General features: G+C 36.4%; 1 protein-coding gene across 1 annotated transcript in view; it reads left to right on the top strand.

The window, feature by feature from the left end:
• LOC133526867 (uncharacterized) overlaps positions 1 to 17,742 on the top strand; it is a 278,043-nt gene that overhangs the window by 259,547 nt on the left and 754 nt on the right. Inside the window, exons 5-6 of the mRNA XM_061863695.1 lie at positions 3,786 to 3,960; positions 14,893 to 15,029. Of these exons, the coding sequence (XP_061719679.1) occupies positions 3,786 to 3,960; positions 14,893 to 15,029 (312 nt within the window). The remainder of the gene's footprint in view (positions 1 to 3,785; positions 3,961 to 14,892; positions 15,030 to 17,742) is intronic.

Consider the following 17,742-nt stretch of genomic DNA (forward strand, 5'->3'; position numbering starts at 1 on the left):
AAATCTATTGAGCCCAAACACGATGGAGTTATGATGAGTAGATTAGGAGTTCTGGTGACCAACTCCTGACTCCATCATGAGACCCTGGGCCTCATCTAGATCTATGGTGCTCGTCAGGGCAAATCTTTTGAGCCAAAACACGATGGAATTATAATGAGTAGATTAGGAGTTCTAGTGACCAACTCCTGACTCCATCATGAGACCCTGGACTTCATCTAGATCGATGGTACTCGTCAGGGCAAATCTTTTGAGCCCAAACACGATGGAATTATAATGAGTAGATTAGGAGTTCTAGTGACCTACTCCTGACTCCATCATGAGACCCTGGGCCTCATCTAGATCTATGGTGCTCGTCAGGGCAAATCTCATGAGCCCAAACACGTTGGAATTATAATGAGTAGATTAGGAGTTCTGGTGACCAACTCCTGACTCCATCATGAGACCCTGGGCCTCATCTAGATCTATGGTGCTCGTCAGGGCAAATCTTTTGAGCCAAAACACGATGAGGTTATGATGAGTAGTTTAGGAGTTCTGGTGACCAACTCCTGACTCCATCATGAGACCCTGGACCTCATCTAGATTGATGGTGCTCGTCAGGGCAAATCTATTGAGCCCAAACACGATGGCGTTATGATAAGTAGATTAAGAGTCCTGGTGACCAACTCCTGACTCCATCATGAGACCCTGGACCTCATCTAGATCGATGGTGTTCGTCAGGGCAAATCTTTTGAGCCCAAACACGATGGGATTATAATGAGTAGATTAGGAGTTCTGGTGACCAACTCCTGACTCCATCATGAGAACTTGGACTTCATCCGGGTCAAAAATAATAATGCAAATGCAAACCCTAACGTAATTTCAAGTAAAAATGCGTTTTTCAGAAAATCGCAGCCAAATAACACTAGACCCTACTCATAGTGTTGTGTTCCTGCCGGTGAGTAAGGTTGCCAGAGCTCAACGAGGGGCGGGAGGGGGTAGAGTCGGCAACGCGCATGTAACTCCTCTGGAGTTGCAGGCGTACATAGGCTACGGATACTGCTTACCATCAGGCGGGCCGTAAGCTTGTTTGCCACCGACGTAGTATAAAAAAAAGGACCACTGAAAATCCATCAATAAGCGAGAGTCTGTTAAGCATAGTGTAAAAAATGAACTTTTATTAAGATTTTCTAATCGCATTATATAGCACTTCTCGGAACTCCGTAGCTGATTACGATCGCAACGAATGCCTGACAATCGAGCACAGGTCCGTCCTCTAAGCGCGCTCCGCGCGGACTGAGAGCGGGGCGTCGCTGCTGCGTGATTTATACGTGTTTTAAAAAAATATAAATTTACGGCAATGTAGGTCCCATAGTTATGATTTTTTTTTTATAGGTTAACATAAAGTTACAGTTTGCTATAATATTATTTTTAAAGCAAAATATGCGTACAATTTGCGGAAAAAAATATAATAAAACCCTGTTTTCGCCAAAAAAATGGAGAAAACTCGGAAGGTATTTTATCAGTTTTTTCAAATGAATCTTCGATTGTTAATCATTCCAGCCCCTCGTACGAGATATGTTGAATCAAATTGTAGTCATTCATGTACCAAATGATTCTTGTTTACAGCAAAATTGAGAACCGAAACGCCACATCTCACTGCAAAATTTGGAAAAGACTCCCAAAAAAACTCATTAAAAAAGAGGTTTAAAAGAGAAAATGAAAATTTGAACTGTTGGAGCCGCTAGTTTAGGAAACGATTATTTAAGTACGTTACCAGTTTTTGAATAAATACTAATAGTTACGTCGTAATCTTGAATGAAAAAGGAAGCATTTTACAAAATACGCTCGTCTGTAGGAATAAGGACTCTTAATACGAAATCGTAAAGTTAATATTCAAAATGATTTAAATAATGTTTAAGTGTAAAGCTTCTGCGAATGTAATTTCGGAATGTATTATGGCCCTTTGTGTAAGTATAACAAAATAATAGATAAATACATAATGGCTTACATTATCGCATAATGGATATACCTGCCTACTAGTGGCGGAACGTCTATGGAACTCGAGTCCTAGCAACTTAATTTAAAATTATTAAGCACCATTTTCTACAGCTCTAAGAAGCAGGCCGTATTATCTCTCGTGAGTATGTTTGCCGCTTACCTACATTGGACGAAAATCAAAAATTCTATACTTGATGTTTATATTTCGTACTACAAACGTAGGATAATATGAAATATATATTTCGTAGAAAGCTTTGCACTAAAAGCTTACTTATGTTCTAGCTATCATTGTTTTATATTTAATTTATTTCAATTGCCTTTAATATTATAAAAACGTTTTTAGCATATTTTTAAATCCATTCAGCTTTCCTATCAAACACAATTGCCTAATTCCATTTCAAACATCTTAATAAAACAGTCAATACAATGAAACAAAGCAATTTGTCACAGAGTAAATAGGTAAATGAATTACAGAACAAAATTTAATCCTGATAATTCGATAACAATGTTCAACAGACTGAAGCGACCCTTGTGTTTCAACTGTATCTACAGATATTTCTATACATAGGTAAACTCAAACTTTCTATTAGCATATACCTTTCTCTACCTACACGCTAAGATAAATCTCAAGATAGGCCTAAGCCCTCCTACGTGTATACATTCAACGCAGCTGGCCAACTCTTGTCACACGTGCAAAAGAGTATTTAAAAGTAAGTTCGGCCTAGCCAGCCATATAAGGGTTCACGATAGGCGTCCATAATGTTTACTTAGGGTCGCCGTCATCAAAAGCGACGAGGAGTATAAGATAAATCTACAATCTAAAAGTAATTTGATTACAATAAGATCATTTAAAGTTAGTTAAAGGGTGGAGATAAAATACCCCGCTAAAAAAGAGGTGAAACCTAATGGAAAAAGGATAACGACTTAATTACTGCTAAAAGATTTTACTGTTTTTTATTGCCCACGCTCAGCTCCTAAAAAGGTTTTTCTTGTAGCTAACTACTATTGAAGCCTGCCAATTAGAAGTCAATTTAAAAACTTTTTACAACCCATTTTAGAAGTTTACTTTTGACAAGTTAAGAGAAGGTATTCCTAAGTATTGAATCAAAAGACTCAATCAGGTTATACAGTGTGTAAATCCATTACAAGGGTTCTTGCCAGAATAGTTAGATGTAGAAAGTGGGTGTTTATAGTATGGAGGATGATGAAAGAGTGATCTGACAATATTTGATCAGTACAAAAGGTGGTTTAAATTTAGGTGTCTCTAATTGGCCGCGATACAGAATATGTGGAGCGCTCCTATTGGTGCTTTTGAAAAGCCTCCGAATACTAGCCGAGCCTGACGTCTGCGTTTAGCTACTGCTTTGGGAATATTTTTATATAATAATATGTTGCATTAGCAACACGGGCTATAAATAATTAAACGAGATAAAGAATTTATATGTGTAATCATTCATTAAGTAGGTTTTTTTTAAGTTACACTTAATTATGACCCCGCAATTATATTTTGAAAACTTACCGAGCAGTACATTACTGTAAACATTACGAGACATGAGCTTTTTTTAGTACCTTCAAGTCCTTCAACTGCCAACAAACGTTGACAATTACTTTAAACAATTCGTATCTCGTAACTTGTGAGTTAGTTACTTTACATTGCGGGCCGAATTATTTTGTTTGGTTAATATTTCAATTATACTTCTAAGCTAAATTTATCTCAATATACTTCCTTGGTCCTATTCTAACCACCGTTTAAATATTCGCCAGTATTGAATTTACAGACTGTATGACAGAACATGTTTATCCCACAGCCCCACAAGTGTGGGTTGTCGACGAGGCCGGCAACCCGCTCCTCGAGAAGTTTTACGAGGCCGAATCCACTTTGGCCTTGGTCTGCCGAGCGAGACATGTGGAGACCCCGACGGTGTTGACCTGGCTCCATGAAGGAAGAGCATTAAATGCTGATACTACCAGAGGAGGAATCAGGTAGGATACAATTTTTTTTGTGCTTTTAAAAACAAGAAGTGGTTGGTTTACCCATAACGCAATAATCTGTGTTGGGATCAGAATTCAACATAGTCAGCCGCAATCAGATTGCTTATCTCATTGAACCACCAGACGACCAGTTTGGCCTAGTGGGTAGTGACCCTGCCTACGAAGCCGATGGTCCCGGGTTCAAATCCTGGTAAGGGCATTTATTCGTGTGATGAGCATGGATATTTGTTCCTGAGTCATGGGTGTTTTCTATGTATTTAAGTATTTATAAATATTTATATATTATATATATCGTTGTCTAAGTACCCTCAACACAAGCCTTATTGAGCTTACTGTGGGACTTAGTCAATTTGTGTACTAGTGTCCTATAATATTTATTTATTTATTTATTTATTTATTTATTTATTTATTGAACGGTTAGTGAAAGTCTCTGTCTTAAATCGGCCATTATTGCTTTCCTGTGTCCGGATGTTCTTCTCTACATACAGATCGCAAATCTTTAGATATTCTCGTAAAATTTAGTAGCCAAATTCTACAAGGTTTAAAAATAGCGGCAATCCGTTTTAGGGCATATTCGGAATCGTTTTCTGACTAGGAAAATTTAAGAAAAAAATATTTTACACGAAAAAATTTTCTGTGACTGTCCAAGTCGGCCAATATGCCAAAAAAACCTTTTACCTAATCAAAACACGATATGCCCTTAAACGAATCCCCACTATTTTTGTATGATTAAATAAAATTATTTTGTCGATCCAGTTTTTGGAAATTTTTCAAAATGTGGAAATTGGCATGACGGACTAAAGCGTCAATAGCGCTTAAGACTGTGATAACGATTCAACAAACTAAGTATTTTACACCTTTACATTTTTTAAGCTTAGGCGAGGTCTAGAGCTCACAAAGCAATTAGTAATAACAAGGTGCGAATTGCTAATACACTATGACTATGGTATTTATTTATTCATGGATTATTACTAACTTATTAGTACAGCTAATAATACCTATGTGATCATCAAACTCCAAGTAAGTGAGTTACAAAGCGGTTCGTGAGAGATCTTCAAAGTGGAATTATAAATATTAACGCGTGTACCAATGCGTCGCACCGCGCCACTTATCTCAGGTGTATTTTCTCCCCAATTAAATTTGTCTCTCATCTTATATTTGCAACTATCCTGAAACCATTAAGAGCGTCACATACGGTGAACATACAATAATATTTTATCTTAAGATAAAAAATTGCTTACTATACAGTTTTATGAAGTATCACAGCAGATACTATATATTTTCATATTATAGTAACTTAAGCTATCGAGTGATATGGAATTTTTATGTTAAGATGCTTTGCGATGCGAAGATGTCATCTTAAAATGAGAAATTTATATTAACATGATGTCTTAAGTTACAAAATATATCGTTAGATCCTTATACAAACGGCTAAGATATTTCATATTACACTATACAGGGCTTCCCAAGACTATGGGACATCAAAAGAAAGTACCTTAAATATCGTAGTTAGGATATTTTGCTGACAGAAGACTTTATTTTATTTTTAAAAGTAGGTAAGTAATATTGCATTCAAAGAATTTGAAAAAAAAAATTGAAAATTGCTTACTTTTTCTGGGAATTAAACCGAATCTTGAAATTTTAATCAAGAATTTTACTCTATTCATTTCTTTTGCGATATAATATTTCTGAGATGACTTATTTTTTATGCATTCTTTCGATTGGCATCATAAAAATACAGGTTTTTTTTTCACATTTGAGTCGGTTCGATTTCCAGACAAAGTAACTTATTTTTTTTAAATCTTTGAATGCAGTATTACTCAGTTTCGAAAATAAAATAAAGTCTCCTTTTAGCAAAATATCCTATGTCTTATATTTAAGGTACTTTCCCTTAATGTCCCATAGTCTTGGGACGCCCTGTATATATTATCGTAACTTAACAGTGTGTGATACCTTAAGATAATATATCCAGGTATCTTAAAATAAAATATTATAGTATCTTCACCTTTACCCTCTAAGTAATAAGAACGCACTGCGCAATTTCTTTTGCTACTTTTAATGTAACTCCCCTAACATTACTCGGTCCATTTAATGTTCCAAATATTAAAAAATATCGGTCATGATCTGATACACAAAGGGCTGGCTGTGAGCCAATCTATCTCCACTATCGCGTTAACCGTAGTTTATAGAGCGCAATGGAGGTTTCCGGGATATACAATTGTACAATGTAATGTCTGCATCGATATTAACGATATATTGAGAATACGCATCAATTCTGTTTGTTATCTCTTCAAGTATGGAAGGTAGAGGCAAGGAATGCAATCATTTAAGGCAGAACTGTTGCAATAACGTCCAGACGTCAGCTATAAATAATAGTTCCAAATCTCTGCAGAGTAGCGCTAGAGTAGCTAAGACTCTAAGCGTTATTGACGGAGTGAAGAGCGCACTTCACTATGATTTGAATTTCAATTTCAAGTATTCTAGGTATTGTAGCGCCACCTATTTAAGGTTTTTTGACGGACACTTTTTGGTACATGGAGATTCTATGCCTTACCTCTTTGATAGATGAAATTTACCTGAACCGATAGATGAAATTTGGTACTTCTTCAAACAAAAACGCCCCTTTTGATACTGACATATCCAATTCATATCGGATCTATAGTTTCTGCGATATAAAGACGTTCTAATCTAATCCTCCATGAGTGTTAGGAGGTTCATGCGGCTAAGAGATCCGAATGACGCACTTAGGTAAAAAAAGGTCTAGCTACTTTTGAAGAAGCTCGACTCGAACACCTAGACAAAAAGTGCCTTCAACGAAAGTCTCGACCAAAAACCTCCTACGTATACACTCCCGGCCAAAAGTATAGAAACAAGCTTATATTTTAATAGAAGTGTGATTTTTTAAGCGATGTAATATACACTACTCATTAGAAACAAAATGGTAAATATAATAGTAGAACATTTTTAAAAGTAAATTACTCAAATTACTCAACTTGTGGCTATAATATTTGCCAGATCAACATTTTTCAAAGCAATTAAAAGGGTATAATTATGTTACTTTTCCTAATTTCTTTTAATGTTTTTGACAATATTTTAGGATGTTTTGATATTTAGCGAGTATTTTTAACCCTTTGTGGTTGCTTAATGTACATTTTAGGTAATGATTATAAAACAAAGACAGAAGCATGAGATCTTAAAGAAAACAGCCTTGTTTCCATACTTTTGAAACTGAACTTTTTTGTTCCTGAGTCATGGGTGTTTTCTATGTATTTAAGTATTTATAAAATCATTATATATTATATATATCGTTGTCTAAGTACCCTCAACACAAGCCTTATTGGGCTTACTGTGGGACTTAGTCAATTTGTGTAATAATAATAATGTCCTATAATATTTATTTATTTATTTATTTCTGTGGCCCTAGTGAAAAAGGGTACAAGTCTCTGGCAGTTTAGGTGTATAAGGGCATAAGTGTTACGTGGAACTTACACCCCTTTACACCTGCGCTGCCAGAAACTTGTACCCTTTTTCACTAGGGCCACAGATTTATATTTTTGGCCTTGGGTGTACACTGTACACATTACGAGGGTCATGCCAAAAGAAATTAGATACTCAAAAGTTACCGACTTTATTCTTTATTACAGCTATCTATTTTTTCGAAGTAGTCACCGTGAACACGTATACACTTTTCCATCCGTCTAAACCACTTAGAAAATACCGATGACCACTCTTCTTTAGATACCTCAGAAATTTCATAATTATACGCAGCCAGGGCATCTTCTTTGTTCTCAAATCGCCTTCCTTTTAATTTTTCTTTAATTTTGGGAAATAAGTAAAAATCGCAAGGGGCTAGGTCGGGGGAATATGGCGGGTGGGGCAAGATAGTCACGTTTTTTGAGCTGAAATAGTCAAGTGTTCTAGCAGAAGTGTGAGGGGCAGCGTTGTCATGGTGCCAGAGCAGGTGCTGAGTTCCCGATTTCGGCCGCTTGTCACACCAAGCTGACAGTACTCTGGGGGCACAAACTGTCACATACCATTCAGAGTTGACTGTCCTTTGATCTTCTAGCACTATCGTAGCAATATGTCCCGTCTTGCAGAAAAATGAGGCAATCATTTGTTTTTGTGTACTTCGGGTTCGGCGACATTTTGTTGGCGTCGGCTCATCTTCAAAACACCATACTGTGGACTGCCGCTTTGTTTCGGGGTCGTAGTTATATAGCCATGTTTCGTCACCTGTAAGTATATCATATACATTTTTTTTCTCGCCAGCGTCGAATTTATCTATCATAAATTTGCACCAATCTACGCGGCGGTCTTTTTGCAAATCGGTGAGTTTGTGCGGCACCCATCTTGAACAACGCTTATGAAGGGCCAGATGATAATGAATTATAGTTTGCAATGCTGCTGATCCAATACCCAGCTCACGCTCGAGCTCTGCATATGTAATTCGTCGGTTCGCACGAACATTTTTTTCCACAGCCTGTACGTTTTCTTGAGTGACTGCGGTTGGCGGCCGTCCGGTCTTCGCCTCATCTTCAAAGGTCTCTCGTCCCCTTTTAAATTCAGCAAACCAATTAAAAACAGTTGCACGTGAACAAGCAGACTCGCCAAAAGTTGAAACTAAAAGTTCAAAACACTCTTGAGGTTTTAAACCTTTTTTAAAATCATAATAAATCATAACACGAAAATCACGTCGAGTGAGCTCCATTGTTGCGAAAATTTCCCTCCAAAATTACCCAGAAAAAAAATAATTAAAAAAGGAATCCTAACATTTTCCGAGTGTTCCATATTTGAATTTATTAGCAAATAACCTACCTTTACAATGGTGTATAACTGGCCAGTATCGATCAAATGACCATAGAGTATCTAACTTCTTTTGGCATGACCCTCGTATTATAACGACATTCGGAAAATTGCGGGACACTTCTGGTTGCGATTTCCTCAGGATCGGGGCAAGTGGCGTACTGGAAGAGAGGCCCATGCTCAGCAGTGGGCGATATGATGATGATGATATTATAACGATGTAGCTTTTTGTCGCTGTTGTCGGATAGGACATGGAGGACTATATAATATATAATATAGACCTAAAATTTGACCTATCTTAAATTTCGAATCGTGCCGTAGAAGAAAAAGAAAGAACTATAAGGTAGGTGTTGAAAACTGTCAGTCACACCTCGGTCCAAGCAGTTTCTCTCTTAATGTGCTTTTTTTGCCGAGGAACGCAGGATTAAAATACCAAATTATATTATGTGGGTAAATTTCAAGAAACTTTCAAGTGTAAAAATGATTTATTACCCGTTTCAAAGTTGAAAGAATCGTTAGGCAGCTTTTCTCAACTGAAATGTTAGTGATATATATTTATTTTCTATGTATTCAATTTGTGAACATATAACGACACCGAAGAGAATGTATATAATAGATAAACACATACAATTAAAAGTTACCGCAAAAATAAATGATCATAAATAAGTTATATCTATCCTGAGACAAATTTTATATATTTTTTTATACTACGTCGATGGCAAACCAGCATACGGCCCGCCTGATGGTAAGCAGTCTCCGTAGCCTATGTACGCCTGCAACTCCAGAGTAGTTACATGCGCGTTGCCGACCCTAAACCCGCCCCCCCCTCGTTGAGCTCTGGCAACCTTACTCACCGGCAGGAACATAACACTATGAGTAGGGTCTAGTGTTATTTGGGTACGGTTTTCTATAAGGTGGGGGTACTTCCCCAGTTGGGCTCTGCTCTAGATCTGGAATGACATCCACTGGCTGTGCCCTACCACACAAAGCGAGATGACATTCACAATGCCCATACCTCTCTTTTGGACGTAGTTTAAGGACGTACCCGGGTCCGAGCGCGTTGGAGTGTCTGCCATCTTGTGGCCTGAATCGGAACCATATCACATGTACATTTACACGTCACGTGTTTTCTTGTGCATAGTAGGTTCTGCCATCTTGTGGGCTACATCGGAACAAAAAACGTCACATTTACGCCTCGCGCCAAAAATCTGACGGCTCCTGTGCTGCCTCCTACAGTTCATGCACGCTCCCTATAAAGTAAGAACGCTAAAGCACGATGAATTTTAAATATTGACCTGTTTGTTCCTATATGTAGTGTAAGATTCATTGTTAAAAGTTCATGGAATTTCTTGTCTAGAATTATGAATCTTGCATGTTTTGTCAATCAATTGTATATTACTAATATTATATTCGAGTAACAACCAACTTATTACAGCATTATTGTTACCAATGTGAAAACAACCTTAATGTCATAGAAATAGAGATCAATGTTTTCTTAGCCAAATCTCAATATCCTGGCATAGGTAAATGATGGTTTACTAAAAAAAGTTACAATGGAAAATATTTAATTGATTGGATAAATAAGATTGATATAAATATCAGAATGTTCAAAATATTGTTAATAATATTATTACAGATTTAAATTTTATTATAAGTTTGTTATTTATTTAGGCAATTTATTTGCCAGCGAGAACTGCTTTAGTTTTTTTTAAAGGTTTGCTTTGGCGCCAATTTCGATGTTTTAAAAAAGTAGCGCTGATGATTTTCACTATTGATTGTCGAATTTTCATGTTTAATGTATCGATACATATTGCATGAGAATTAAATTATTTTAAGTAATACAAACTGAAGTCTTTCAATGAAATTTGTTTCAGTAGGTATTGCACACAAATTCACTAAGTCCCACGGTAAGCCAAGAAGCCATGTGTTGTGGGTACTCAAGCAACGATATATATAATAAACAAATACTTAAATACGTAGAAAGCACTCATGACTCAGGAACAAATATCCGTGCTCATCACACGAATAAATGCACTTACCAGGATTTGAACCCGGGACCATCAGCTTCATAGGCAGGGTCAATACCCACTAGGCCCATTTCTCAAACGTTATTAGACTAATATTATTATTCTATGAACTGCGACGTCGTCTGGGTTACCATTGCAACATACTACTAATACTAGACTAATGCCGTTCGAGAAATCGGCCCCAGACCGGTCGTCAAATATCAATTAATTATTATATTGCTAGTGCGAGTGAGACAGATATTATGGTTTATGGTTTAAGACATTTATTCTCATAAGAATATACATTATTCACTTAAAATGAGAATTTAAATTTAACTTAATGCTATACAATGACGTGGTGTGTATGTTTTTGCATCCCTCGGAAACACAGATATATAGATAGAGACAGGCAGGTCAATCTACGAAATTCTTCATGCGTAAGTCCCGTATTCGTAAAACTACGAACGGAAATCGTGTTGGTTTAAATAAATATAAAAAAAAATATGATCAACGTCAATGATCAAAAGTTTGCACATACGTCATAAAACTTAATATATTTTAATGAATAAATGCTCAAGCAATTTCAATTCGTTTGTTAAGACGTCTGGCATAGTATATATTTTTTCTGAATTGTGTAACAAATATTCATATATGATCAGAAAAGAGCCCCTTTTTTTTAAATAAATGTATTATAATGTTTATTTGTTTTGTATAATATCAATAACTCAAAGTCCTTCGATGCTTTAGGCTGTGAGTTGTATTTCAATATCTAAATAACTGAAATGGAACCCGATTCCGATTTAGCGACTTGTGATGGTTTTGATCTTATTTTGATACGACCTTGAAAATCGCTCATGCTAATTGTTGCATGCTGAATGAAGTGAAAGTTATACGTAAGATACGTGCCAATCTCCAAGATGATCGTCAATGTCGTTTTAAAACCGTTTCAGACTGTAGCAAGTTGTTAATTTTGAACCGGACAGATTTTAAACACGCATTTTTGAGGTCATAAGTAGCAAAAAGTGTTAGAATTTTTTTTTTCGGCAATTTTTTTTTTTTTTCGTTTTTTGCACACACGTTGTTTCTTTTTAAACACTTTGCCAGGAGTAAGTAAAGTTTTTTATTAAGTTGCCCTTCGCGCCTGTCTGTATGTTCGTGATAAACTCAAAAAATACTGAACGGATTTTTACCTTTTAATTGAGTGATGGTTGAGGAAGGTTTAGGCGTATAATGTGTTAAGGTTTAACCCGTGCGAAGCCGGGGCGAGTCGCTAAATATGTCTAAACCAAGTCTCATAGTGGCAGCGTCACACCTAAAATTTTTCACAAAAATTATCATTGTCTCTAAAACTATTGTATGGGTTAATTTAAACACATATTTTATAACAAAATATATAGCAGAGTTTATTAGCACAAGAAACAAGAATCGAAAGTCAACAACAATGTCAAACACATTGTCATATCATACACCGTCGGCCAGGATTACAGTAAGAAGGTTTAAACTACTTGACATAAACTAAACCTCTAACAAAAACAAAGGAAACTTTATGACATTTTAGTCTCTAAATGTGATTAAGAATACACCTTTAAAATCTGTGGAGTTTAATAAGCCTACGTTGTGTAAAACTAGAGATATGGTGTTTTCTGTGAGACTGGTAAACTAAGTGTATTTTTAGTTTAATTAATTGACCCGGGTGATCTGAGCTGGGTGAACAGAGTCAACTACAGGGTATTATATTACACGCAAAAATTTCATTGACACCCGAGCTATTCAATCGACCTGTCAACATAGCAGAGCCGTAAATAGGCTTAAGTGTGCCTAAAGGGACTTAAGACCCAAGTCTACAGATAACCCGGTCGTTGACCTTTCCGATAGGTTTTTGCATTGTAGGACCAGAAATTTAGTTTGAAAACGATTGAATATATTTAAATATGATTAATCGACTAATGTTCATAGCGGTGCATATCAATGCGAATTGTTTACGGCGTAAAAAACTTAAATTGCACCAAAACATTAAGCGTAAGGTTTTATTTATTTACACTTTATTCCATACAATATACAATGTACAAATAGCGGTCTTAAATCTATCATAGGATTGGTCCGGAGAGAAAAGTATATTAAATACAAAATAAAAAGAATGAACTATTTAAAATGCATAAATAAATATATTATCCCGACATAAATAAGTATAATATAATAATATAACCTATAACATATAAAATAGGGAACAGTTCGGGGCTTAAAGTTAATTTTTGACGGGGCTAATAGTTTGTGGGGTATTTTTATTTTATTTCTGTATTCATTTTATTTTAATCTACTGTTTCTGTACAATATTATGTTGTAATTATTTATAATTCATGTATTAAATGTTTTTTATTACGTAAAAAGAAAAAAAAACATATAAAATAGGTATATACTATTAACTGCAAAAGATCCCTTAAATGGATAAAATCACCTTAGTACTAATGATGAGTGTTTTTTTGTTTTATTTTATTTTTTGTACACATATAAAAGTGTTTTATTACTACTATAAGTAAATATATTACGCTTGCAAGAAAACGTACTTCGAGCTTGTCTGTCGTTTTATCTAGACAGAACATTTATTTATAATCTTCCTACAAATGTAAAACCCTAAAAAGAAACGAGCCCGTTATCAGTTCTTTTGATACCCTTTTTGTAAGAAATAAGTCTGGAAAATATTTCCCGGATAAAATACATTTGTGTTTGACACTTCCCCTAATTCGTTACATGACTGACAGCCCAATCGTACAGAAGATACTTTGTCTGGCAATATTGTTGATTGAATTTTTTGCTCGGTTGCTTTACTCGAAATAACGGATCGTATTTTGGATCTGCTTTACGACTTAATAGTTACACAAAGGGTATTTTAAAATAAAATTATTGTATTTTAAGGTGTGTTTCGTGAGTAATTTCTTAGTTTTGTAGTTAAATTATTAAAGAAACATGATTTCATGTAACGAACATGACTGACAGCCCAATCGTACAGAAGATACTTTGTCTGGCAATATTGTAGATTGAATTTTTTGCTCGGTTGCTTTACTCAGAATAACGGATCGTATTTTGGATCTGCTTTACACACTTAATAGTTACACAAAGGGCATTTTAAAATAAAATTATTGTATTTTAAGGTGTGTTTCGTGAGTAATTTCTTAGTTTTGTAGTTAAATTCTTAAAGAAACATGATATCATGTGGGTAAATTCATACATGAGTTTCTTCTTCATTCATGTAAGTGGATAAATAATTTGTAATCTAGTGCTACGTTCATTTGCTTGGAGGATTGAACAACTGGAGACGTGTTGTCTGTAATTTTCTGTACAAAACAGTCTGCTGATTTTGCGGGGGGAGGGGCAAGTCAAATATTTACCATAAATTTGACTTATACGCTTACTTTTAACGTACTCAATACTATACAAATTACCATTGGGCCAGGTTTTTGACATAGGGGTAAGCTCTTAAGAGGGCAAACTTAACCTCTTGGAGTTGAAAGTCTTAATCCTAGTACCTCCAATGAAATTTGAATCATAATTAAATGACACAGGGTTGCTTTAATTTGTTTTGTTTCTTTCGATTTAAAAACAAAACAAATTCAATTCTATTTTCTTATACCATTGATTCAAATTTGACTGCCGATTTTCCTTGTATGGTGGCCGCTAGTAGGCGCAGGGCTCGAGCACACGACTAGTTTCGTACAGTCAGGAATATAAATAGCAGATGAGACTACACGTCAAAAGTATCTACTATTCTCTATAATTAATTAAGTGTTACAAAAAGAGATAATTTATCTACACGTAAAACATTTAAATAAAAATATATTTATTTCAAAAACTTGGCATTATAAGAAAAACAGTACAATGATCCTGTAACGTGGGAATCTAAGAGAAATATCGAAATGTTGCGGCTCTTATTTTAACAGAATATATTTTTGTTAAAGCTACTACTAAATTATATAACATTTAACCGGTGGCAGATACTTTTGTTGCGGTATTTAATTCACTACTATTGATTCGAACATTACGCTACAACCTAATATCAGAACCTCAATAATTAAAAATATATATATATTATAATTTAATGCAATGTTTATATCCACAGCGTCAAGACCGAGCAAGTCCCAGGCGGAGCGGACAGCCTGCTTCGCCTCGCACGAGTGAACAGCAGCGACGCTGGGAACTACACGTGTGCCGTGCGAGGAGCTCGCCCTCACACCGTGTCCGTGCACGTGCTCAATGGTACGGTCTAACTCATAGCGTCGAGACCGAGTAAGTCCCAGGCGGAGCGGACAGCCTGCTTCGCCTCGCACGAGTGAACAGCAGTGATGCCGAGAATTTACTACAGGTGGGCCGTGCGATGATCTCGCTCTCACACAGTGTCCGTGCACGTGCTCAATGGTACGGTCTAACTCATAGCGTCGAGACCGAGTAAGTCCCAGGCGGAGCGGACAGCCTGCTTCGTCTCGCACGAGTGAACAGCAGCGACGCTAGGAACTACACGTGTGCCGTGCGAGGAGCTCGCCCTCACACCGTGTCCGTGCACGTGCGTCACGTGGCCGGGTCCTCGAGGCAACGGAACAGCGATATTATTACCTGTATGAACGTGCGATAGAGATGGGAACAGGTGGGTCAATGCACGAAATCCATCATGATTAATGTCCTTACTTAGAACGAGAAGCATATTTAACAGTAAATATAACACCTCATTAAATTCAAAACTTCCGCGAATAAACTTCTAAACTTCCACATTAAAATAACTGTGTAATATGAACATGTCGAAATTTAACGTATTAACCAATTACGTACGCGAACTCGTTCTAACTTGTTAACTAGGAGCGCAGTTTGAATAGAGCTGGGCTCAGCAAAATTCAATAAACTAGCAAAATATACGCCTAGTTATAAAGTAGTTCCAATGATCTATTTAGGGTACCGTAGTCAACTAGGGGCCCACTGGTTACCAGTACCCCTAGTGTAACTTTGATCGACATCATAACGTGACGAACGCGTTTGCGTTAAGTGTCATTTTGTATGAGATTTTTGACTTTCCAAAACGTCCCGCTTGGCGCGCTGTTCAAAAACCCATACAAAATGAGACTAAACGCAAACGCGTACGTCACGTTTCAAAATCGAATTTAGTTACACTAGGGGTACAGTTCGCTGCACGATATCGGCCTGTCAGTTATTTGCGATTGACAGCTTCTACGACTAACTGACACGCCGATAGCGTCCGACGAACTGGTAGTCAGAGTGAACCATTCATTGTGTTATATACCTAGACGTATAGCCAGGAAGTTATAACAATTAGATATAGCGCGCAAAACTTGCGAGATTACGACAATTGGTAAACTTCTAAATCAGCTTTTTTCAATAAATACAATTTTTCATCTCTCCTATTCGGAAAGTTCACCTTTCATAGGCTGATAGCTGAGTGGAATATTGCATTTCCCACCCTAGGGCGTAAAGTATTTTTTTTATTTGTACTTCGAGCAACGGCCGGCAATAATCATATAAGTATGCCATATGGCAGAATAATCTTATTCAGTTAAAGCTCTCTCATTAATTTCCGATCAAGTATTATAAAAATTAAATGTCAATTGCATTGCATTATTAAATACTACTTGTATTTAATGTTTAAATGTATGAGATAAACATAAATATTTGTTAATAAATCAATTTGAATGACGGCGAATATTTAAAATTTTATCATTACATTACATTGATTCGTTAAGTTTCACTTTTTTAAAGGCGCGTATACATTAAGGCCGTTTTAGACACATCCCAATTTAAGAACAAATTGTAGTAGTAAACTCTTTATTGTACAAAAACACATAATAAAAGTATCTTACAATTAGGAAACGCTAAGTACAAAGGCGAACTTATCCCTTCAAGGGATTTCTATGAATTGAATTGACCATGGGAATTGTCTACGGATTTCGATTTTTTTTCCGATGAGAATAAATATGGCGCCAATTCCAGTCATAACCTGCATTTCTTGTGTTTGACTTTCCTCATAGTCGAAATGAAAAGTAGAGTGTTTAACTCGGGTAAAAGTAACCATCTCACCTTCGAACTATTGGCGTAAAAATATCTCCGTTCACTCGGTTCAATCGACTGATATGGGTCACTTTCCACCCTTTGTTAACAATCTACTATTACATAACAGACAATATGTATTTCAGCCAGTCAGATAACCAAATAAATATTAAATGCTCAATACAAAATATGTTATCACGTTTGATTGATGTTTGCATTAGTTATGAGACGTAATTTATTCCATATTATTCCATACCTAACTAAATAACCATTCATTCCACTATATATTCTGTCGTCATTAAATTAAGGTATAACGTTGCATGCTCGCTAAAATGAAATTCAAGTCGGAATGAATGTTATGCTGGAAGCATCGGTGAGCGGTAGTGGTCAGTTTCCTCGTGCAATTTGTATAAACTGACGATCACTGTTCCGGCTTACTATCATAACAGAAACAATTTACGAGTATACTCGTAGTAATAAAGATCTTATCTTATCTTCTAATTTTCGGGGGACCTTGCGGATACACTTCGACCCATAGGGATCTTTTGTGTAGTTGCCCCCTAAGGAAAGATCCGTCAGCTACTCAAAAGCTTTTTTGACCATCTTCATGTGCCGGATGATGGAGCTTATGGGTAGTCTTTTGAATTCCTTTGGTTCTAGGTAGCCTGCTCCAAAGTTCTTCATTCTTTGTCTGGCGTGGGGGTGACATTCACACATTAGGTGTGTTACTGTCTCTTCCTCTTCACCACACATTCGACAGTCGGTGTTGTCGGAGTGTCCCATCCTGGCCAAAACTCCTTTAACGCCATAATGGCCCGTAGAGCCTCGGGTGGAAGTGCCAATCATTTTTACAAAACTACACCCTATCCTATGCTTCCCTAACTACAGACACCCTACCTAGTCCAGACCTATACAGAGT

This window comes from Cydia pomonella, chromosome 17 (assembly GCF_033807575.1).
Source record: "Cydia pomonella isolate Wapato2018A chromosome 17, ilCydPomo1, whole genome shotgun sequence".
Taxonomy (NCBI): Eukaryota; Metazoa; Arthropoda; class Insecta; order Lepidoptera; family Tortricidae; genus Cydia; species Cydia pomonella.